Consider the following 23,729-nt stretch of genomic DNA (forward strand, 5'->3'; position numbering starts at 1 on the left):
GATTTTTCTGAAAAAGTTCCTATTCCGACCATCCTCGTCCGTGTTTCACAACGGATAAAGTGTACCTAGTAACGAATTCAAAGGTATTTGGTTCACACAAAAGCATCTACTATGAGGACCCAAACGATTGTACTTTGTTTCATCGTTGCAGAGAATGAATTTCCATTGATTTAAGAATGAAACACTGATTTGGCGCTGCTTGAAAGTCACCAATGGTTTTGTTTACATTGTTGTATTTGTAATGTGGACGAATTCAACGAGAAAAATTGACGTGTTTTCACGCATACATAGACACACTTACTGAGTTTTTTGGGGAAATTTATTAAATTAGAGGAGAAATTACACGCATACTATGAAAAAGTTTATGAGGCTGATTTCCGGTTTAGCTTGTAAGCAAACCAAGATGTCTACCGCGGATTTATATCTTTATATAGAGTGTTTTTGGTTGAAGCTATCATTAGGCGCTTTTCTTTGTTAGCTCAGAAAAGAGTTCTGAACAGAGTCCGAGTTCGCTCCGAATATCTTTTGAACAAAGCGTGTTCAGAGCGGAATGGCTGCGTTCGAAATTGTATTGAAACAGTTAGCAGTCATTATTTGACATTTGTCAATTTCTTTTACAGAAACATGAAATAATCTTTTGTCGACACTTGGCCAGTTTATATTTCTAAGATTTCCTTATTCTCAAAATATAAACAAAATGTCTCTTTTTTTTAGAATAAAATGTATATGGCATACGCGTATGATTCCATATCTCTTGATCGCGCAATTCAAAAAGGGGTAAGAAAAAAAAGTCAATCTGTCAATGTTAGAAATATTATTAAATTTGATCTGTCAAATGCTTGAGTTCAGCATTCAACTCGGTCTTAGTTATTTTATTCCGATCGCATAGAACGCGTTCTAAACAAGCTCAGAACACTTTCAGAACGAAACAAAAAACCAATTTGATGCTCTGAACGTTCAGATGTAAAAAAAAGGACCTCGGAGAATTATTTTCTGGAGCTCGTCAAAAGTGTTAGTGCAGATTAAGGACAAGGCGTACTATTTGGTCCATACAAAATAGTTGAATGGAGTCCATCGTGACCATTAACCGAAGAAGTTTCTTATTTATCATTTCGAATGAAACAAGCTCCTATGATTTCTTTAAGAGAAATGCTAAAATTGAAAAATCTAGATATATATTTTGAGAACTGGATGTCATTGTTCATTTTGACAGCTACTGAAATATGCTGGTGAAACATTTTGACAGCTACTGAAATATGCTGGTGAAACATAAAAAAGTATGTGTCCGAAAATATGCGTCTTTCAGCTTTGTTGCATTAATGCATATACTTATTCTGCTGAACGTGTGCACTTTGCAGGCCTTCTTGAAAACAATTGTAAGTAGTCACTAAATGTTTATAAACGTCGGAGAAAAGTCAGAAATGTCCGTCTTAAAGGAACATTTCATTTTATTTTGATGTTTTTTTTTTTAAATAAAGGATTTTTGTCAATCTGGCAATACTTTTTCCAGAGTTACTCGTTTTCACAGCTGTCACTTGACTTATATCCTGTTCAATTTTGCCATTTCATAATAAATAGCCTAAAGCAGCATTCACATGAGCGTGACCAACGAACAACAAATTACTAACAAAATGTGAGTTTATGTACATACGTTTGAAGACATACATATTTCCATATTCTATTTGATTTATGATACATGCTTTTACTTTTCAATATCATATATTAAAAAATTTAAGAAAACAAATGTATTCGTCGCTAAAAAAATTGAAGTTGATACGAACTGTCAAACTTTATTGGAGTTCCACATTATCCACACTCCCAACGAATAAAATAATCGCGCGTACTTAACCTAACAAAAATCATTCTTGTTTTGGTTTCGGTGGTCAAAGTCATACTTTATTCGCGACGAATTAAAAACTCTCATGTGAAATAAATGTCAAAATCGACGAATATTCGTTCATTCGTTGGTCGTTCTCATGTTAATGATGCTTTAAGCATCTTGCACATGAGCTACGAACTGCGAACTGTGGATGTTCGCATATTTTGACTTTTCTTTCACATGAGCTTTATTTCTAACAGCGACAAATTGTCCCTTAATAATTACCCTTTTTTACAAACAAAACAAGAGTGGTATAAATTAGGGGTTAGTTCATTCGTTGTTCGCTCTCATGTATGTGCAAGGCCCTTTACTCCTCCTGAACAACGTTTGCGAATTGTGCATCTTTATTACCAACATAATGGTTCGGTTCACATGATTGTTTCTTTGCGTAGCTCGAACCAAGCCATTGTGTTGGCAAGATTTGCAAACGTTGTGTAGAATGAGTAAGTTTGTTGATTATGATAAATGGCAAACCAAACTGAGTACAAGTCAAATGACAGCTGTCATGGCAAATTAAAAACACGTTTATTTTTCTTTTCACAAAAGAAAAACAAGGAGGCACCACTTTTGTGCTATTATTTGCTTCGCCAATTTCACCTAAGCAAGAAAGAAGGAACTTCAAATTGCTGTACCATTTTTAATAGTAAAGTTTACATTATAAAACCTAAAGGAACACATTAATTTTAAAATGCATTCAATAATTCATTAAATAAACTTAAAGCCTTCGAATCAATTATTTTTTTCAATCACTGTATAATGAGGTTAAGTTTTAATTATAAAGATTTTACTAAATTATTTTCCTATTTTACAAAATGGCTCCATTCAGTTTAGACAAGAGATAATTTTAAAAAAATTAGTAAGAGTATTTCGAAGCTTAATTCACTTCATTTTAATTTATATGTTAATTTGAAAAATACTTTTTTTAAGCCAATTTATAACTTAATAAAAACCAAGCTAAATTGTTGAGAAACTCGTAACTTTGGGATCGCCACTAATGTACTTTTTATTAATTTTTATATTTATTTAATTAAAAATTCTTATATAGTATTTGTTAAAATCTGAAGGCTAAGGTAGTGTCCATTTAAATAACCATGTTTGTAAATAAGCTTTATTAAAAATAAACCTTAAAATATTATTTAATGTGCTAACATGTATATAACCAACTATATAAATAAACTGCACAATATACACACAAATTATATAAGTCACATAAAAAGTAAAAAGTCAAATGTAAATAACACCCTACTCAAAAAAAAACAAACATAACTACTAAAATTAAGACGAACAATAATGCCTTGTACCCTATTTCTTACAAGAAATAAAAAAAAATGTATATTTCCCTTATGATTTGTTTATCTTTCTTCACTGTACAATACTTGCAGACCGTTATATTTTTGGCCTTTTCAATCCTAATGTTTTCTCTTGATTTGCTCTACATAAATTCAAGGTATTTAGTAAAAAAAAAAAGAAAAAACTGAAAGTTACAATAAATCAAAATCACCAACGCCACCAGCACCAACAACAAAAAATTTACGAAAATGTAGAGTTCTTTTCCATTTATGTGATTTTTATAAGATTTTTTTTTTCAATGAAAGTTAGAGAAATAAATCTACTAACTAATATCAAATTTTCAGAAAGAATTGCAAAGAGCATATGATATGTAATGTGAACTCACAATAAAAATTAATATTACAATATTCAACAGTTTAGATCGTAGAGGAATGTTTTAAATGAAGGAATGCATAATTTATTTAGCTTTGACAGTTTGTATATGCTTGTATAACTTGCGTTTTTATTTGTAAAATAAGTGTCACAATTAAAAAAAAAAAATAGCAGGTAGTAGTTTTGGAAAATTATACTAAGGCTTGAATTGTGTGATGATTGCGATCAACTTAGTACAACATTAAGGCACTGCTTCATTATTTACTTATTAAACATATTATAGGTTATTTTGTTTTCTAAAGAAATCCATCTTCAACTCATAGTTTATGTCATCATTTATAAAGTGTATTTCACCTTTTAGCAGTATACAATTTTCAAACTTTACGATTATATTAGCTTTGTCTGGCAATACTGTATGAAATGTCATTATGCACAGCCATTAAATCATATAGAAACATGATGTCTGTTCTTTTCTAACTATTGTCGTTCGTAAATATCAAGATTGTTGTGATTTACAACAATTTGACGTTAGTACATTGTTCCTTAACTCATTATTTAAGTGTCAAATATAGAGACATGACGTCTGTTCTTATCTAACAATTGTCGTTCGTAAATATCAAGATTATTACGATTTGTAACAATTTCTTGCAAACTCCTTGTTGAAGTGTCAAATAGTTGGGAACTGAGTTGAAAGTGTTGATCTGTCAAAGTGAAAGATTTGGTGCAAAATTTTATAGAATCTTTAGTTAAAAGCTTAATATTTCACTAAGTAGGAATTTTCCAAATACTTAGCAATTTATAAAGCGACTTCAACATTTTAAACCTTTTCTTTTAGTTTTTCTAACTTAAAATTTTCAAATTACTTTTTATTAAAAAACCAACTGTCATCCGAACATGTCTAAATAGTGACAGTTCGTGAAAATAAACAAAACAAACAAGCTTAATTAAATCTATTAATTGAAATTCACGAATGTAGACTGAAATATACCATCCATTGCTCTTATTAAATTAATTTTACAGATGTCATATGAATTTAGCAAATTTGTGAAAGTCAAAGTAGCCACTTGTAATTCTAAAGCGAATCCACAAGTTTGTATTAGACCAAAAATTAGTTTTTAACTTTGATTCCTCTCCTTATTGTTCTTCCTTTTGTTCAATCAAAAACTCAACGTGTGATTCAAAAAATTAGATGTTACTTATGTATCTTTTTAATTTTTATTAAAATTCTCAGTTAAGTGAAAATCAGCTTCAATTTTCTTTTGTTTCCGATTTAAAGTTATACAAATATTTTGATATACATAGATTGACAGATCAACAATTTCTAACTATTGTCGTCACTTAATGATTCTACCGAATTACAACAGCTTGTAACAATAACATTTGAAAAAAAAAATGTTGACACAACAACAAAAGTTAACAACTGTTCGGAAAAGAACAGACCAATGTACATGTGTCCCAAACAAAAAAAAAAAATGTTTTATGAAACGTCGCTGTATGCATCCATTTAGCCCTTTGACAACCAAAATGACGTTTATGTCCCAGCAAGAAAAACTGAAAAATGATAATGCCGTTCAAAAAAACAACTTCATTTTCAGTCAACCGTAGCTTTTTGGACAAATTTTGACCCAGGCAGTTAGATAGTTTTTCAACTTTCGTGCATTTTCATTTTAGAGCTTTAGTTTTTCGCATTATTCCTTTGTATTAAGTCAAGCCTACATGCTTCAAATGTGTGTTAAAGCTCAACTTTATTGCTCTGTGACCTATTTATATTCAGCATAATTCCCTTTTAAGTTTTGTATAAAAAAGTCCTTTGTCAAATTCGGAACGCAGTAAATACTTTTTTATTAATCTATAAAATGGAGCTCATATATTTTTAGCTTTCCGTTGGTAATTTGTTTTATCATTCATTTGTACTTTCTTTCTACAGACAACTAAAAATATGGTTCATGAAATAAGTTTTTAACATGGTCGTAAATTGTCACCATATTCTTTTCATGAAATTCTCCATGACCAGTTCAAATACTTGCGGCTATACGTCGTCTTTAACTTCACGACTTTCATCTCTAAGGTCTTGATTAAATTGTAGAGTACAAACCTTATCTGTTAAGTGCTAAAATTGCGAACGTTTCAGCCCTTTTTTTAGTGAACTCCAAACATTTTAATCTGTTTTTAAGGGTGTATCGCTTTTTTAGTATAATGGAGTAAATGTCACTTTTTAAATGTCAAAATTGACAGCTTCACAAATTGCAAGTTATTCAAAATGAATTCTCTTAAAACTATTAGTTTTTAACAACTTCAATATCACAATGCTTAAACTTTTAGAAAAGCTTAATCTGACAGTATACAGTTACTCTTAAAATTTGAGCGTATAAAAACAAAACAAACAAATTTGAATAATTAAAATGTAAGGTTTACATTTTTTCCATTTTTCATTTATTCAATATTTTATGTTATTTAAACAAAAGAAAAAACTGTAAAAACACACGTCAGTTGGATTTTGTATGGGTGCCGGCCCAAATCATGAATAAAGGTCACCATGTTGTGGTCTGCGTCAGGCCAAGTTCTTGAGAGCGACGCGTAATCGACTGCTTCGGATACTGCTGCACGCTTTCACAAACAGCAGCGAGGTTTTCAACAGCTCTTACGTTTCGTTGACGTAAGGATGTTAGTTGATCGTTTACTGAGCTGGTGGACTCGAATTGGACCCCCAAACGTCAAAAAGTCGACTTGGAAAGACGACCATGTACTCCAAAGAAACGGCACGTTGCTACTAAAGATCACCCATTTTAATAATAAAGTTTTAACTATCATTTCCACGTGTTGCTCGACGTTGCGCTGTTACTCTCCGTAATAATTTGTGACTGATATTTTGAAAGAAAGTAAAAAAAAAACAATGTGGCCGTTACGAGCTGTCAAAATCAACCCATCCTTATTGGAGAATTCTTTATTCAAAGTAACGAATCACTCATTTTCATATGAGTGTACGCTCCATTTTGAAAATAAATGTTTCACGTTTCATACTTACATATATTTATAGTTCCTCAGAACCATTAACGCAATAGACCATCAATTTTGTTTTTATTTATTTATCTTACAACTTTTAACTACAACTAGTTAAGGATAAACTAAATTATTCAAATATAAGTAGAAAGATATAAATAAAAAGAGAACACCCAATTTGTGAATTCTTGACATTGTTAAACTTTTGGCATTTTCATAAAAAATAAAAACATCATATCTTTTCATATTTTTATTTATTAATTTTTTATTTTATTTATTAATTTTTATTATTTAATTTTTGATTGAGTTTCATAATTCGTAGAAAAGTTTGTCAATTAAAAAGTTTTTATTTTTTCTTTCACTGGAAACCCAGAAACAGATACATTTTGGTTGAGTTTTATTTTTATTTTTTGTGTATCCGATGTTTGGCTTATGAAACCGTTCGATATAATGGTGCTTGTATTTTTAATCGATACTATAAATATTATGATGTATTTCTTTTTTGTCTTTTGTAATTTTGATTGTTTTTGTGGTCCCCTTGAAGTGGAATGGTTTTTTTGTGTTATTGGGAGAGATTTTTATTCAAATATAATCAAAAGCATCTTAAAAGAAAGGCGTGTTTTTAGAAGTAATTCCATCTTTTGAAATTATTAAATAGCCCAATCGCCGGACATATCATTGCAAATTCATCGTATTTTTTTTAGACACAGTGATGCAAGAAAGTTTGCATACTTCGATGAAATATTGAGGAGAAAAACGTTTCAAGTTTAAGCTTATTCGAGCGGTCAAATTAATATGTTTTTATAGAAAAACACTGCCTAGAAGTCAGTACATATTTTCTGTTTACTCAAGATATGTTATTATTTTTAATAATGCTTAGCATTTTTTAATATTAATTTGTTTAAGGTTAATCGGTAATACAGTGGTGGTCCAGTATAACGAACGATATAATGTCCAGAGTCAATTCGTTATATCGAAACATTTTTTTCATACAAATCTTTAGGTTAATAGAAAGTACATTTGTATTTTTCATTAATATATTTCAAACTTCATAAAAAAAAAATAACTACATACTTCACTTAATAGAATAAAAAAAAAACATATATAACTTCATTCACATATAACCAAACATTTAAGGAATATACTTGTATTAGTTTTGTTCAAATTATGTACATAAATAGTACATACAAATACTTGTACTCATATTTAAGAAAAAATCGTTAACCAATTGTTATTATTGAATGTCTCTACCCGTAAACTTCTTAGAACTTAAGGCCCAACTATAATAGGCATAAGCAAACATAAGCTTATGTCAAAAACACAACGAAAATTCACTTAAGGTTGTGAAATTACTGCATAGCCATAATGCAATTTTGCTCATGTATCTACCTACATGTCAGATTTTACTTATGCGGCGGGCGACTGGGATCGCTCTTGCTTAAGTTAACGAAACTGGGAAAAATTGAACGAAACGGAGCTAGACTTCATTATGTTCACTCGTATTGAGATTCTTTGTATTCGCACATTTACTTACTTGCGCATATGCTAGCTTATGCCTGTTATAGTTGGGCCTTTAGACTTTAGAGTTTTTAATTCTATTTTGTTTTGCCTTTTGAATGCAACTGTCAAAATTTCGGACAGCTTCACGGACTCATAACTTCAGTTTCCGAGCTACCATTTTCATCACTAATATAATCCACAATTTCGATTTCTTCAACATTGTTACTATCAATAATTTCGGGTTCAAGGATTACTTGATCGGCATCATTCCAGGACTCCAAATCCTGTGTAATTCAGTCTGAATAAACCATGCTGTTTCATTTTTGAATATTCACCCTTCGTCGACTAAAAGACCCACTGTTTGTATTTCTCAGATTTTTGCATAAGCTAGACTTTCCAAACTTCTTCGAAACGTCCGAAAGTGAAACTCTTGTTAATATTCGTGAGTGATTTTAATGTTTGCTTCCATTGTAAGACGTCTGCGCGACGACATCTTGCAGAACTTTCTTATTTAGCATCAGACATGAAACTAAGAAACAGACGCCAAATAACGTAAAACAAAAAAAAATGGGATTAAAAGTCCGTTACAGTTTTGTGCATAGCGAGCAGAGCAACTGTTAACATACACGAAGACGAATACGTAAGACTTAACTAATCAAGCGAAAAAAAAAACATTTAATGTGAAATTGCGTATGTACACTACCGGTCAAAAGTTTGAGACCACCTCTGAAATTTGAGAAATATCGAGTTTTAACCCCTAAACTGAAGTTTTAGGAAAAAAGTTAATACGTGAAAAAAGTGAAGAGCATGTCTAGTTGTAAAAGATAGAAAAATATAAAGTAGTTTTGTACTAAACATAAATTATTTATTAAAAAAAACCAATAAAAGTTCTAAATTGAGTTTTCATCAAAAAACCCTCCTTTAAATTCAATAATTTTTTTTACAATTCTGGGCAATCTTCTTACAATGTTTTGTATTTTTTCTTGTGGAATATTATTCCAGCAATTTTGTAGAGTTTCCCAAAGAGCAGATTCCGATGTTATGTGGTGATTCCGGACATTTCTGTCAAGCTTTTCCCTATAAGAGCTCAGTGGGAATTTCCTCATCTTCTTTTTGTTTCAGGTATCCCCGGCAAAGTTTTGAAGTATGTTTCGGGTCATTGTCTTGCTGGAATACAAAACCTTCACCCATTAATCGGAGTCCAGATACCAAAACGTGGTCTTCCAATATCGTTTTATTGACTTCTTTATCCATTCTTCCGATCACTGGTGTTAGATCTCCTACTCCATTAAAGGAAAAACATCCCCACACCATTACTGAACCGCCTCCATGCTTTACAGTTGGGACCAAACAGTCTGGTAGCATCTTCTATTCAGCACTGCGCCTGACGTACACTCTGTGATTTGAGCCAAATATCTCGAACTTGGACCCATCGCTCCATAAGACTCTGTTGAAGTCTTCATCTGTCCAATCCTTATGGGTTTTATCTTGTTTTGGGCTCGCAGAAATGGTTTCCGCACTGCAACGCGCCCAAAAAGTCCAGCATGCCTTAGCCTTCGTTGTATCGTTGATACTGATAATGGTTCTTCCCGGATTTCAGTGATCTGGGTGCGTATTTCTGGTGCTGGTCCTAGAACGCTTGCTTATGGTGATGATATGCAGATCTTCGGTTTTCGTCGTAACACTAGGTTGTCCTGACCTCGGTTTATCCTTAAAACCGCCGGTACTAGAGAACGCTGCATGGTCCTGTGAACTGCTCCTTTGGATATCTTCAATTTAGTGGCGATTTCTCTTTGCAAATAGGCTTCTTCAATAAGGTTCATAATCGCAGATCGAGTTTCAATAGTTAATTTTTTAACTTTTCTAATAATGCGAACTTTGTTTACAGGAGAAGATCTCTCTCCTCCTCTCTCAAATAAATTTAAATTGGATCAAACCGAGCATTACATACAAAATCCTGAATATGTAGGTATTCAAATTTTACATTTTTTTACCCTTTAATATTACCCCAGTCATAAAAATTCCAAATTGAATGTAAAAAGTCATACAAAATAAAAACTATGGGAAATCCAAATAGAAGCCAAAAACCCAATACTGTTTTTTTTACCTTTTTTCACAAAACTCCTCATAATTTACAAAAAAGGATTAATATCTGGGGTTATTTCACTTGCACCTTTTATGAATGGTCTAAGTAAACAATGCAGGTAAAAAATCCTATATTCATTATTCATAAACCCAGGAGCCAGGAACAAATAAAGCAACCCTGTCTCAAACTTTTGACCGGTAGTGTTATGTTTTATTTATAATGCATACAATTTAAATTGAAAGAAAATACATATTATTATTCAATATTCGAGAAAATTCTTTATGGAAAATATTCTAATTGAAAAAACGGCCAACCTCTTTCAGAGACGACGATGAAATGAACAACTAGCAATAATGAGTGTACGTCGTATGTGTAATTTATATAACAGATTTTCATAGATTTATGTGTATGTATAAAGTGTATAACAGAATGTCATAGCAACAATTGAATGAATACAGGATACGTACTTAGCATAATAGTTAGCAAGATAGTATTTTAGAAATACAGTGTATGAATACATTATGGGTAGTGTATCTTTCAATATTATCATAAACATACATTTTAGTAGATATTTAAACATTTACAGTAATTTTTTGTTAACTACCTGAAATTCGTTATTTTGTTCGTTATATAGAATACCTAATGGACTTGAGAAAAGTGTTCGTAATATCGATCATTCGTTATATCGGCATTCGTTATACTGGACAAACAAAATAATATTAACAAAGTTTCTTATAAAATGATTTTTTTTTGTTATCAAGACATTTGAATCTAAAATCAAATTTTACCAGTTCTAAGTTGTTTATTTTTGCCGGTTTACGTTTTTTTTTTTGTAAAAACAATGTCAATCGAATTTTCCCCAAAAATTAAATAAATGTCAACAACAATATTTTGTGCAGAATCAAATTTTAGAATCTTAGGGCCGATTCCAGAAAGCGCGGCGGATCGCATTGAAAACGAAAATTCAATTACGACCGTCTTCGTTTTGAGTTAATTTCAAAAGCGAACATGGAAGAAAGCGATCCTTCCATTTTTCCAGCTTAAATGTCAAATATTTCTAATCCATTTCCATGATATTTTCCAATCTTCCATTTATTTGTCAGCTGTTTCCAAAAATATGACATTTCCTTCCACTAAAACTAATTGTTTTTCTCTGAAAAAGTATCTTATTGTTTGTAGTTATATTTTAATATTATTGTTGGGGTCAACAAAACTAGTTTTCAATGGACTCCATAAGTGTTTTTTAAATGCAGCAAGAAAAGAAGCTAATTATTTAATTATTCAAAGAAAACTATTTAGAAGTGGGTCTTCGCCTCTTGATGTTCCCCCCAAAGAGTGTATATTTAATTATTTTTTTCAAATTGAATTTTTTTAAAGATTTTTGTTCAATAAGGTTTATAAAATTGTTTCGACTATCGCGAGAAGTATTTGTGTACGTTTTTGAAGAAATCAAAGATTTCAAACAAGAAAACGCTACCTCTTTGCCTTTAATACTCAAGCTTGCCGCTACATTGCGATTTTTAGCGGAAGGTTCGTACCAAAAGAGCGTTGGGCAGGACTACCGAATGGCTATGGCTCAGCCAACGGTATCGAAGTTTTGAGTGAAACTCAACTAAAAAAACCTTATTTTTGTTTACATTTTGTTGCAATCCGCCACTATCACGCCTGTCGCTTTCAAAACCCACTAGAAGAATGACATTTTGTTGGAAAGAACCTTTCGCTTTCCAAATGGAAAGCCAATCGCTTTTGAGAATATCAAAACACAAATCCGCCATTAAAAGCGATCCGCCGCGATATCTGGAATCGGCCCTCTTGACGTCAAAACTCTCATTTGACCTCGATATATTCTAGTCAAAAATCACTTTACCAATTTTTAGTTTAGGCTTTTATTTATTGAAAAAAAAAAACATCAATTCGATTTTTCTAAAAAAAATTACCAATTGTTATTCTTCGATTTATATAAATTTATTGCAATATTAATTTCATATTATTTCTTATCCGAAAAATATTCTAGGATACGTTTCAGTATTTTTGATTTAAAAAAAACCTTAATTGATATTTGTTCAAAATTGTCGCAAGCATTATTGGTTCGTAAGATTCGATGTTTTTATCTGTAAAAGAAAATTTATTTGATGCCGATGTCTACTGGTTCTTGATATATGAAGGACGAAAAATGGTATCCCCAACGAACGTACATACGCACTCACAGACATCTATCTCAAAATCTTTGATTTATATTCTAGGGACTTTGAAACGTCAAGAAATGTCAAAATTTTCAATTCGACAAAGCGGACTGATAACAATTCCTTCTTATGGGAAGTCCAAAAAGTTACAGCTACAAAAGTTTGTGTACAACTGTAAAGGGTGGAAAAACTATGGTTAAAAAATGGTTCAGCAATGAATATAATTTTAATACTTTTGATCTTAATATTTCTAAAGGGATATTCTGTCAAGTCATGCCTTTAATGGCGGAAACACAAACACGCTTCAGCTTCGGCTTCGCCTGACGTTTACGAGTTCACCCATAGGAATTCAATGCATCCTATCACAATGGAGCTTCGACCTCACGTTTTGTTTGACAATCGTAAGGAAAAGAACGTAATGTAACGTTAGGTGACTCCAAACTGAAGCTCTAGTTCAATTAGCTTTGTCTGACAGCTTAACAGCTTTAAAAAAATTTCAACAGACAAAATATTTGCTCAATTGTTTGCTTTTGTTCAAAGCAACCTCGAAGCAGGCCCACCGTAACGCAGACGAAGCTGAAGCGTGTTTGTGATTCAGCCTTAATTGTTCTTTATTGCGAATGTCATAGGTTCTAATTTTATTGTTTCAAGTGGATTACATGCGGGCTTATGTACCTATACACATATTGATTAATTTCTCCTTCGACTTACCAACCCCGGACGCCGCAATGGATCCCTAAACCATACACCTCTGCTGTCGTAACTGTACATTTATGATTTAAAGCCTTATTTCGTCAGGTCTAAATACATTGTATTTCGAATCGTCGTGTTGCGCCTTATAAATTGTCATAGTGATACTAACTTTAATCGGGAATTAAAGCCTTTTGATTTTGAATAGATTCGGGTTTGAACGCCACCGGTTAAGATATTAGCTCTGATAAAGTTTTGCCCAAGTTGTATAACACGATATCTTATATCGTTATATAATCGAGGGGCATCTATATTTTGCATAAGCATTGCTGGCACTTTTTTTTCAATTATTTCGTTATTTGACATATAATTGTTCCTCATGTTTTTTAAATCAGGATTTAGAATTACTTTGAACTTAATTAGAAAATCTTCCGTTAATGCCATCGGTTTTTAACCGTACATTTTCTATTTTTTAGTACATTTCAGCACAGTTTTGTGCTCATGCAAATGTCTTTATAAAAAACACCCAATGATAGGCAACGGTGATAGGTGCAAAAGCATGCAGCACCTAATTATATGCTATGAATTAGTGTTCTAAAGAAAAGAATACATTGAATATCTAATTTTAAGCGTTGTCAGTAGATCCGCTCGAATAAGCTGTGAATAAGACATTTTAGCGTAGTAAAAAGTAGCTTAAAACACTCCAGCCTCGAAACAACCTCCACACGAAAACATCATGTCATAATATTTCTCTGTTGCGGCGTTAAGGACGGACAAACAAGCAAACAAACAAACAGATGACTCCCATGTATGTATATTTTTAGTATATATTGCAAGTTTTTAAACTCAAGCAAACAAAGAATTTCAAAAAATATGTTTAATGCAGAATGTTTGGAAAACTGGAAACAAATTCGTGTGTATAGAATTTGAGTTAAACTAGTCCTTTTTTCAAAATTCAATAAAGTACGCAAATTTTTTGTGGATCACTGTAATTAATTTGCGTTTATTGTTTACTAAAATTCTTCTTTATCATGATTGTATTCAATCAATATCATACAATTATTATAGAAATTTAGACATTGTAGGTTTGTACTCATATATCAAAAGGTACAATCTGTCGATTGGGCTAAATTATTTTCAATTTAGATTTTGAATAGTGAATGGCATTCCAATTTATCAAGTATCATCTGAGCTCTACATTATTAATTCCATTTGCAAGTCATCACCAAACAAAAGAACCAAAAATACTTACTATGCCTATATCCAAATGAAAAATTCCAGAGCCATCCTGAAGATTCAAGTACCGACGAAGATGATTCTCCCTTCGATCCTAACGAAGAAAAAAGTTCCGAAGACGAATCGAAACCAAAAACAAAAGCAACGAAGAAAACAAAAGAAACGAAAACGAAAAATACCAACTAAATATTAAATTAAATTAAATTAACAACACCAAAAAACAACTAATTTTAAGCAGTTTTTCCAAAGAAAAAAGTGCTATAGCTGAAAATTATACACTAACTAAAATTTATATTTTCAAATCCGTATGTACTTTCCTCAAACTAGAGGAACTATGTGTGTGATAGTGTTTTGTATGCGTGTGGTGATGTGGCGAGTTAATTTATATCTTTATTTAAAATTTTTCATCAATCTATTGTATAAATTTTAGCAATTTTTTGTATCAAAATTGTTCTATTAATTAATTAAACACACACCACCTGCAATTTTCTGTCTTGTATTTTCACGGTTATTTCGAAAAATCTGTAAATAACCAAAAACCAACAATATTTTTTTTTAATTCTGCAGCAAATATTTTGCCAAACTACAACAAAAGCTTAAATGTTTATAAATATTTATTTCTAAATTTTGTCTCTGTATGGTAAAACTATGTTTCTTAATTTTTTAGTAAATTCTTTTTAGTTTAAAGAACGTTTTAAAATTAAGTATGTTTTTTTTTTGTAATTTTATTAATTCTTTTATTTGATTGTTGTTTAAATAAAACTACTACTAAATTATATTACAGGTTGTGAGTTCGACGAATGGCGAATTGAATGCAGACGATCCCACGGCCGGACACTCAAATACTCCTATAACACAGCAGCCAGAGGTAGAACTTGTGGACGAAACAAAGTGAGTGTTAAATATTTTTTGAAATGCATGGTTACGCAAGGGAGATGTTTTATGAAATGTTGTGTTTTTTAAATATTTGATAATTTATTTATATAATTTTTGAATCTACGGTCAAACGGTCTCACTTTTTTCCCCTTTTGCTATAGTAAGACGACGATGATGAGGGCCTTATTTAGCGACGCTTTGTCGCTCGAGAGAGTTCTTTACTACTCAAGTCCTATCTTAGCCCAAAGAAACAACGGATAGCAAGAGTATTTCCTCGTTTGATCTCAGCACTGATGTTTTTTCTGTATTCATAGCGAAACCAAGGCAAAGGCTTTAACTACATAAACGTTACATCTTTCGATGGTAACGTTTTGGCCGAATTTGATTTGTCCTCATCAAATAGAAAGAAATAAATTGGGTGGCGCAATAGTCCGTTGAGAACCAGAGCCTAGTGACTTACAACTCTCAACCATTCCTGTGTGCGAATAATTGCAGGGATAGAGGGGACCTACAGTTTATATGCCGAATCCGAACGTCAAATTTGAGAAAGCACTTTTTCATTACAAGAGTTACTCTTGGATAATTTTTCATTTCCTCGCAAGAGGCAGTACCCGTTAAAAGACTATAGATGGCATAGGCAGGGATCGAACCCAAGACCTCTGGCATGACAGTCCAACGCACCAACCATCAAATGCTAAGCCCATTCTTACCACCTCTGTGTCAATACTGATAAGAACCCCTTTGACATAGCACTGAGTTCTTCTCACTATGTCAATGTCAGTAGCATATGCTAGTGATTGGACAGACTTTTGAAAGATAGTGCCCCTAGTGTTGACGTGGAATCTCTGCACTATTTGTTTAAGGACGATGTTAAACAAATCTCATCACAAGCATCACCTTGTCCAAAGTCGTTAAAGGGTATAGCAAGGAATTGGAACTTCTGAAAAAATCTCAAAAAAAAAGAGAAATCTTTCTCAAACTTCCCCGAGAAATGTCCATCCCGTTTCTTGATCGTTTGACCAACCTAAAATATATCCATTAAAATAAAATTATGTTATTATTAATTTTTGACTTATGTACGTTATAAATATGTAAAACATCTCTCTAGCATTACCGTCCATTTACCCCATTCAATTTATGAATTAATACAAACAATTTTAAAAAAGATGGTTTATGTGCATTTCCAGATGTTGTTGCTTCTTTAAAAGAAAGAAGAAGAAATCATCACGCCAAAAATGACTAGATGGTGTCCAATGTAGTCCAGAGCGTGAAGCAGTAACACTGCTTCGTGCAACGTCACATTCAAATTCAAGGGATAGTGTATTAAATAATCCTAGTCAGGATTATATACAACAAGCAACGTCACAACATACGTTGCGATATCCTCCATCCGCGTCGATATTGACGCCAACACCAACTACAAATACGCCGACACTTCCGTTGTAATTTAATTTAAATAAAAAAAATCAAAAAAAAAAACAAAAAAAAAAATTATAATTAATTAATTATTATTATTATTATTATGTATTGATTTATTTACTATAATTATTATTAATTATTATTATGTCAAATAAATAAGTTCAATAAAAAAAATTCAACCAACTACAACAACAAAAAACGATCCTTAAGCAACACAAAAAGGAAATGCATGGAAAATGGCGCCGGCGGCGTAGGAAATTGTTAAAACATCTACGATATTATTGAGCAAAACAAAAAACAAACAACACAAATAATTTGTAATATTTTGCTGCAATAGTTAAAGAAAATATAGAGTTAAAGGAAATACATAATTTATTTTAATAAAGAAAAAAATAATAATCTACCTTCTTCGAGTATTCATTATTATTAAAAAAAAAAACTTTTACTAAAATCCCTTGCCCTTAACACCACAAAACCACACACACTCATTCATAGTCCTAGGGCCAACGACTGATTTAACTTTTAAGTCCTTTTACAGACCTGAAATTTTGTCAAGTAATTTCTATAATGTAAATGTAACAAAAAAAATAAGGTTTTGAATGAGTGCCATAAGCTACCTATTGCCATAACAAGACAAGTCCTCTTATTTCGTGGGTATGCTTTGAACCTTTGCACTTGTTATGGCATTAAAGTAGTAATTGGATTTGTTTTATAACTCTCAACCCTTTTAAATCTGCCAAAAACAAAAATGCTTTATACATATTTTCTTTCCGACTTCACACCAACAATGCTACACAATATTGGAGACAAACTTTAATCTTCTCTATTCCAAATATTCTAAAAACACCCTCCCAAAACAACTTTACTAGTCACACATATTTTTCTTATTAAGTTTCCTTCAAATTCTGGTTGGCTATCGAAGAATTCAAAGAAGTGACTTCAACAAATAATATGAGGTCTGCGAAATACATTTTTTTAGTTGAACTGGGCGCTGGCTCTCCCACTATCCATTAAACATTATCCCAGGCCTGTAAAAGAATGTAGTCTTCTGTGAATGAAGTCTTTAAAAATCATTTATTGAATTCAATTAGAAGATTGCGTTTATTGATTTCACTTTGGGACTTCAGACTTCAAATAATGCAATTACCATTCATTTGTAGCAAAAAGATTGCAATCATTTTTTTTTCCTTTATTCGTTTTACTTTTTTTTATCTTTTTCATAATTTTTGTTTTCTTTGAATTCCCTATATTCTTTTTGTATTCTTTGAATTCTTTGGCATTCTTTAAAATTTTGTTACAAAATTTTGAAAGGGCCAAAGAAAAATGCAAAGAATATAAAAAAATGCAGAGAATGAGAATGCATGAATTCTCAAAGAGTACATTCAAATGATTGGTGTTAAATGAATGGGGAGAAAAAATGATTGCAATCTATTTGCTACAAGTGAATGGAGATTGCATAGTCAGGAGTCTCAAAATGAAGACAATGGATCCAATACAATTATTTAAGCCATTATTGATTGCATTTAAAAAAGATTGCATTCTTTTACAACTCTGCCTTATCCTTTTCAAACCCCTTCGCAATCACCCAGCTCCTTTTTTTTACATTTTTTTAAACATACTTTCTTCCCTTTTTGCCTTATTCCACCACCATTATCTCTGCCTCTATGCAAATCTTTCATATATATATTGTGAATTATATATAAATATAAAAAAGAATTAAATAAAATATATAGAAATTGATTAAAACAAAACAAATGATATGCTAATGTTTTACTTAAAATACATTTTTTTGCATTAAAATAAGAATTATAAATATTTAAAATTAAACAAAAAAAAAACATAAAAATTGTATAAAGCAACAACAAACAAAAAAAGCATTGTGAATAATTTAATTAATTGTAAAACTCGATAATTATTATCTAAAAAATTATGAAAAATAAAATCGCAGGTTTTTAAGTAAAATTAACATAGCAGTCATGCATACATACAACTACTCTACTACTACAACTACACCTACAACAAGAACAAAATACTATCATTTTTTCCATTTTTTTGAATAAAAATAAATAATAAGAACATAAAAAAATGTGAGTTAATTTATACTTAATAAAAAAAAAAAATCATATTAAACAAAACAAAAATGAATTTAAATGGTGTAAACTCTTTTTTCTCTCTTACAACATACATATATAAATATATATACACTCAAAAACGACAGGCAGTTTTATTATGAAAAAAAAAATAAAAATTATACAAAACAAAATAAATAATAATAATAAAAAAGTTACGACGAAGTGTGAAAGAAGAAATTTAAACAAATTGAAAAATGGAAATCAGTCAACTGAAGGAGATTTTCAGTTAATTATACTATATTATTATGAAATACTTGTAATATAATTATTTTTATTGTGTTATTTTTAAAAGTGACTAAAAAAATTATAAAATAAAAACAAATCATATTAAAAAGAAAAGAAACATTAAAAATGGAGAGCAGTAAGAAAAACTTAATACATAAGAAGAAAGATTAGCCGAAGGAGAAAAAAAGAAAAAGTGAACTTTAAAATAAATTATAATTAAAAAATTTGTGAAAGACGAAAAAACAAAGTTAAAATGTGTAAAATGATACTTTTGAAGAAATGCATTCAAAAAGAAAAAAGAAATACAAAACAAAAATTAAAAAAAAAATAATAAAAACCGAAAAAATATTTTAAAGAAGTCTTTTTTTTATTAATAACTTTAAGGCTTTATGAATGGTATAAACAATCAAAAACTTGGTTTCTTAGTTAGAACTCAAAATACCCATTAACAATAAATTGTATGATGATTTTGCAGGGGTGACATTCTGTATCGCACAAGCGAATAAACGTTTTCGCTTGTGCGAACGATTTGCTTCACGTAACATGAAAAACGAAAGTTTTCGTTCGCACACGCGAAAGAAAAAAAACGACAGCTTATTCGTTGACGTTTCTCTTGTAAAATTGTTTAGTTTCACTATTTTTGTCAAAAAAAGTTATTAATAAATTAAAAAAAAGAAATGATACGTGAATATATTGCCTTTTTGACCGACAGTGAAGAAGAAAATGAGGATTCGGAGTTACTGAACTTGCGAAGTGTAAGGAAAAATCTTAGAGATTTTTCGGATCTATTTACTTTGCAAGACCAAAGGTGTGTCTTAATTATTTGTTGCTAATTATTGTTTTAAAATATTTGTTTCAAAATTATAGCTTTATTCAACGATTTCGGTTGAGTAAAATAGCCTTCAAATACGTGTTGGATAATATACGCATAAAAACAGGGACACGAGTAACATATATTCCTCCAATTTTGAGACTTTGCTCTACTTTCGAGATGCTGGGTGGAGGAAATTACCAATGGTCAGTTGGAAATGATTTCGTTTGCCCTATTGCACAGAGTACTCTGTCAAAAGTTTTTGGCGAATACTTGATATCCTTGGAAGATCAAATTTGTCCGGAATGGATCAAATGGTAATCGGATTTTGAAGAGGACGAAACAGAAAGTTACTTTTGCAACAAGTATAAGATTCCCGGTGGTAAGCATATTAACATATATTTTGGAGTTTCTTGTAAACACCACAGATATGTTGGTATATGTTTATGATCTCCAACTTTTTCAATTTTAAAGTTATTGGCTGTGTTGATGGCACCCAAATAAGTTTAATCCGGCCAACTGAGAACGAAGAAATGTTCTACAATCGAAATGGATACCACAGTATAAATACGATGATTGTATGTAAAAATAGTAGATATTACCTGAAATTTAAATCAATTTTGTATGTATATTTGATATATAATTTTCCACAGGTAAATGATCACAAGTACCGAATAATTGCAGTTTCTGCTAAATATGGTGGTGCTGCTCACGATTCATTCGTATGGAGCAGCTCTGGTATTAAAAATAAACTTGAATCAAGATATAATCAACGTATTAGAAGAAATTCTAAACTACTAGGTATTATATAGAAAAATCTTTCTATCATTTTTTTAAAATCGTGTTTCAAGGTGACAGTGGGTATCCATTGGAACCCTGGCTACTAACACCGTATAGAAAGGCAAGAGGTCATGACGAAATACACTTTAACACAGTTTACGCTGGAGCACGCAACATAAATGAGCGATGTATAGGTATTCTGAAAGGTGTTATTCAAAACTTATTATTAATCAAAAAAAAATATACTAAGCTTTTTTAGTTCTCTTAGGCAGGTGGAGGTGCTTGCTCCTTGAAAGGAAAAGTAGATACAGTCCAAAAAAAGTTTCTCAGTGTGTCAATGTATGTGCTGCACTTCACAACATTTGCATCTACTATAAAGTTCCTGTGACCGAAACAGTTAGTGAGGATGAAGCACAATACCATTGGGAGGCGGAGGATAGTAACAGATTATCCTTAAAAAAAACTGCAGAAAAAACTCGCAACAGAATTAAACGTTCATTAGTTCAAAGATCTTAACGATTTCTTTATAATTATTTTTAGAAATAGTATGTAATAAAAACCAAAAGAGTTTAAATAAGTTAACTAATCTATTTATTTCATAAATATAGTTATAAACATTTAACAAAACAAAACGAAAGTAATAAGTAGTTTCCTGAGATCAATTCACATGTAAATATGTACACATCAAAAAATAATGAGAAAACAAAAAATTAAGAAGTAAACATTAAATGAAGGTCACAATGGTCAATCAGTCAAGGTGGTATCACAAAAACCAACTAATGTTGGGTTCTTAAACCTAGTTCATACTCTTTAAGTTCGTTGGTTCTTAAACCTGTTCTCTTATAAATAATTTTTTTTTTTTGATTGGTAGCGTTGTCTAAAGCTTGTTGTTTTAAAATCTTTACTTCCGTTTGAGATCTCGTATTTCTGACAATACGTCCACGACTTTTTTGTAAAAGTCTTCACTGGAACTTGCCGAGTTCTTAAACATTTCCAGCTTGTCCATCATTCCTTTAGATGCAGATGATTGTGAAATGTTCTTTTCAGTATTTGTTTGTTCCGCAAGAGCAACAGAAATCGGAACAGCAGCAGGAACAGTCTCCTCACTTTTTGAACTCACAAGGGATTTGACAAGATTGTCTAGACTATCCTTTGACTCCCATGATGAAGATGAGGACGACGAATGGCGCGTAGGTGGTTGGCTCATAGGCGGTTGCGGTTGAATATCGGCACTAAATGTCTTTATGTCGTTTATCCCATATATTGCTGTCCGTATTTTTGCTAATTCTACTACAGCTTCCTCGAACGGAGTTAGTTCCTTTTTCTTGCATGGGCCTCCACCAGTTTTGTGTAGAGAGTTTTTATTCTCCTCAAGTTTTTGCTTTGTGCGGTGTTTAAAGTCGGCCCATGTCTAAAAAAGAAAGAAGTTTATGATGATAATAAAAACAACTTTATAAACATTACTAACTTTCTTCCAGGCTTTACAATTTTTGATGGGGGCCCATTCGAGTTAAGCTTTAAGGTAAGTGCTTCCCACCGTTTGTTGTTCGGGTCCCTTCCTGAGCTCTCTGCTTGGCTATTTGTTGCCATTGAAGTATACTTGCGCATGTAGGCGAGTAAAATTTCTTTTTGGGCAGGTGTTGTGTTGGAAGTCCTTTATAGAAAGTGAAATAAAATTATTGTTTTGTAAAATTTAATTGTAGAAATACTTACATTGCAAGCGATGTTCTTTTTTATTATTGCAACCTGCAAGCATTCAAGCAAAGTTCTTTTAAACATTTCCTTTTTGTCAAAACACAATCTGTCACAATTATAGTGATGAGTCTTCATAACTATTTAGAGTTATACAATTTTACTTTAATCGAAATGTAATGTTTTATTATTATTTTTTTGTTTTTTACTTAACAATCACCAAAATCGAAGTTGAAATCCTTAGAAAGTTAACTAAATGTACCTTCTTTTTCTTTATTTTGCCTCATTTTATGTCTTTAATCATATACATATCGATTTTTTTTAGTTTAATGTATCGATTAAAATTAATTTCTCATCTTTCAAGATGTCTGACAGCTGCCAACATCCTAGAAGTATGCAATCAGATTTTGTTGATTTTGAAGCAAAAACGAACACAAGCAAAAACGAAATGCGATACAGAATGCCAATTATCGTTTTCGCACATTTTCTTTCGTTTTTGAAAAACGAACAATCGCTTTCGTTTCGTTTGTTACTGAATCTGTCAGAGTACAAATATTTGTCTTCTAGATAAAGTTGAAATCATTTGAGTATCTTAGTTAGTTTCTGAAAATTCTCATTAGTTGTGAGTCTTTACTTGACTCTATATGAAGTTTTAAACAAACCTTGAATCTCTCATAGATTTCAAAAATTCGTTTTTTTTTTAAATTATTTAGTGCTGGGGTGGAATCGGCTAAGGTGATTGTTGACTATCAATTTTTTGATAGTCAAATTGACTATCATTTTTATTCCGTCTGTGTAAGATGATTCAACTCAATTCAATTCGATTGAACAATTTCAGATTCAAATTGTCAAAATTCGTTGTTGCCTTGGTGAAATTTTAAATTTATTCTTATAAAATATCTAAGTAAAAGTTTCAAATTGGCTGATTTTGATATAAAATTCTTACTTTTTTTGCTTTTTTTGAATGTCGTAAGCTTTGTAGGTCACAGGAATGTGTTTTTTAAAAGAAACAATGTGAACTAAGAATCACCTTAGCCGATTCCACTCCTGGTTTTCTATGTGAACTTTGATTTTAACTATCTGCTCAAATTTTAAAAACACTCGTTTTCAAAATTATTTGTATATTCTTAACTATATTTCAAACACTTGATATGATAGAATTGTTTAGGTTTAAGGTGCAGCCCCCAAAACGTTTTCTATGATGTTCAAATCCTGTGAGTATGGCGGCCATCTTAATACCTCCACACTTTGGCTCAATATACGTGTTAACAACCTGGGCTGTATGTAATGGCCACGGCAGAGGTTCAGCTTGCAGCTATGGTTATTGGAGCCTTCCAAATTATTTTTCAGCCGTATTACGGTTGTCAATTATCAATACGCTAGTTGACATTTTTCAATGAAATTTATGAATTGGTATTATCGTTGTCAGCTCTTCAGAAATTAGATCTATTGTGAACGATTCAAATTGACAGTCTTGGTATTATGGTTGTCAAAATATTTGTTAATTATCAAATTTTCAGTCAACCACAAATTCCTTGTTGATAAAATATTTTACGGA

At 31.2% G+C, this 23,729-nt stretch overlaps 1 protein-coding gene and 1 long non-coding RNA gene across 21 annotated transcripts in view; one reads left to right on the forward strand and one right to left on the reverse strand.

Annotated features, from left to right (window-relative positions):
• LOC129940428 (casein kinase I) overlaps positions 1-18,744 on the forward strand; it is a 152,408-nt gene extending 133,664 nt beyond the window's left edge. For 13 of the 20 annotated variants that reach the window (XM_056048748.1, XM_056048765.1, XM_056048759.1 and 10 more), the window contains 2 exons: positions 15,021-15,127; positions 16,279-18,744. In XM_056048748.1, coding sequence (XP_055904723.1) covers positions 15,021-15,127; positions 16,279-16,351 — 180 coding nt within the window. In that variant the 3' untranslated portion in view covers positions 16,352-18,744. Of the gene's footprint in view, positions 1-15,020; positions 15,132-16,278 lie in introns of those variants that run through there. The other 7 variants (XM_056048772.1, XM_056048751.1, XM_056048767.1 and 4 more) reach the window with 2 other exon arrangements.
• Positions 18,745-21,355: 2,611 nt separating this feature from the next.
• Positions 21,356-22,234, reverse strand: LOC129941433 (uncharacterized). Its single transcript, XR_008780859.1, has 3 exons — positions 22,193-22,234; positions 21,948-22,133; positions 21,356-21,890 (listed from the first exon to the last, which is right to left on the reverse strand). It is a non-coding gene; the product is annotated as an uncharacterized LOC129941433 (long non-coding RNA).
• Between the last annotated feature and the right edge of the window lie 1,495 nt (positions 22,235-23,729).

Source organism: Eupeodes corollae, chromosome 1 (genome assembly GCF_945859685.1).
Source record: "Eupeodes corollae chromosome 1, idEupCoro1.1, whole genome shotgun sequence".
In the NCBI taxonomy this organism is placed as follows: domain Eukaryota; kingdom Metazoa; phylum Arthropoda; class Insecta; order Diptera; family Syrphidae; genus Eupeodes; species Eupeodes corollae.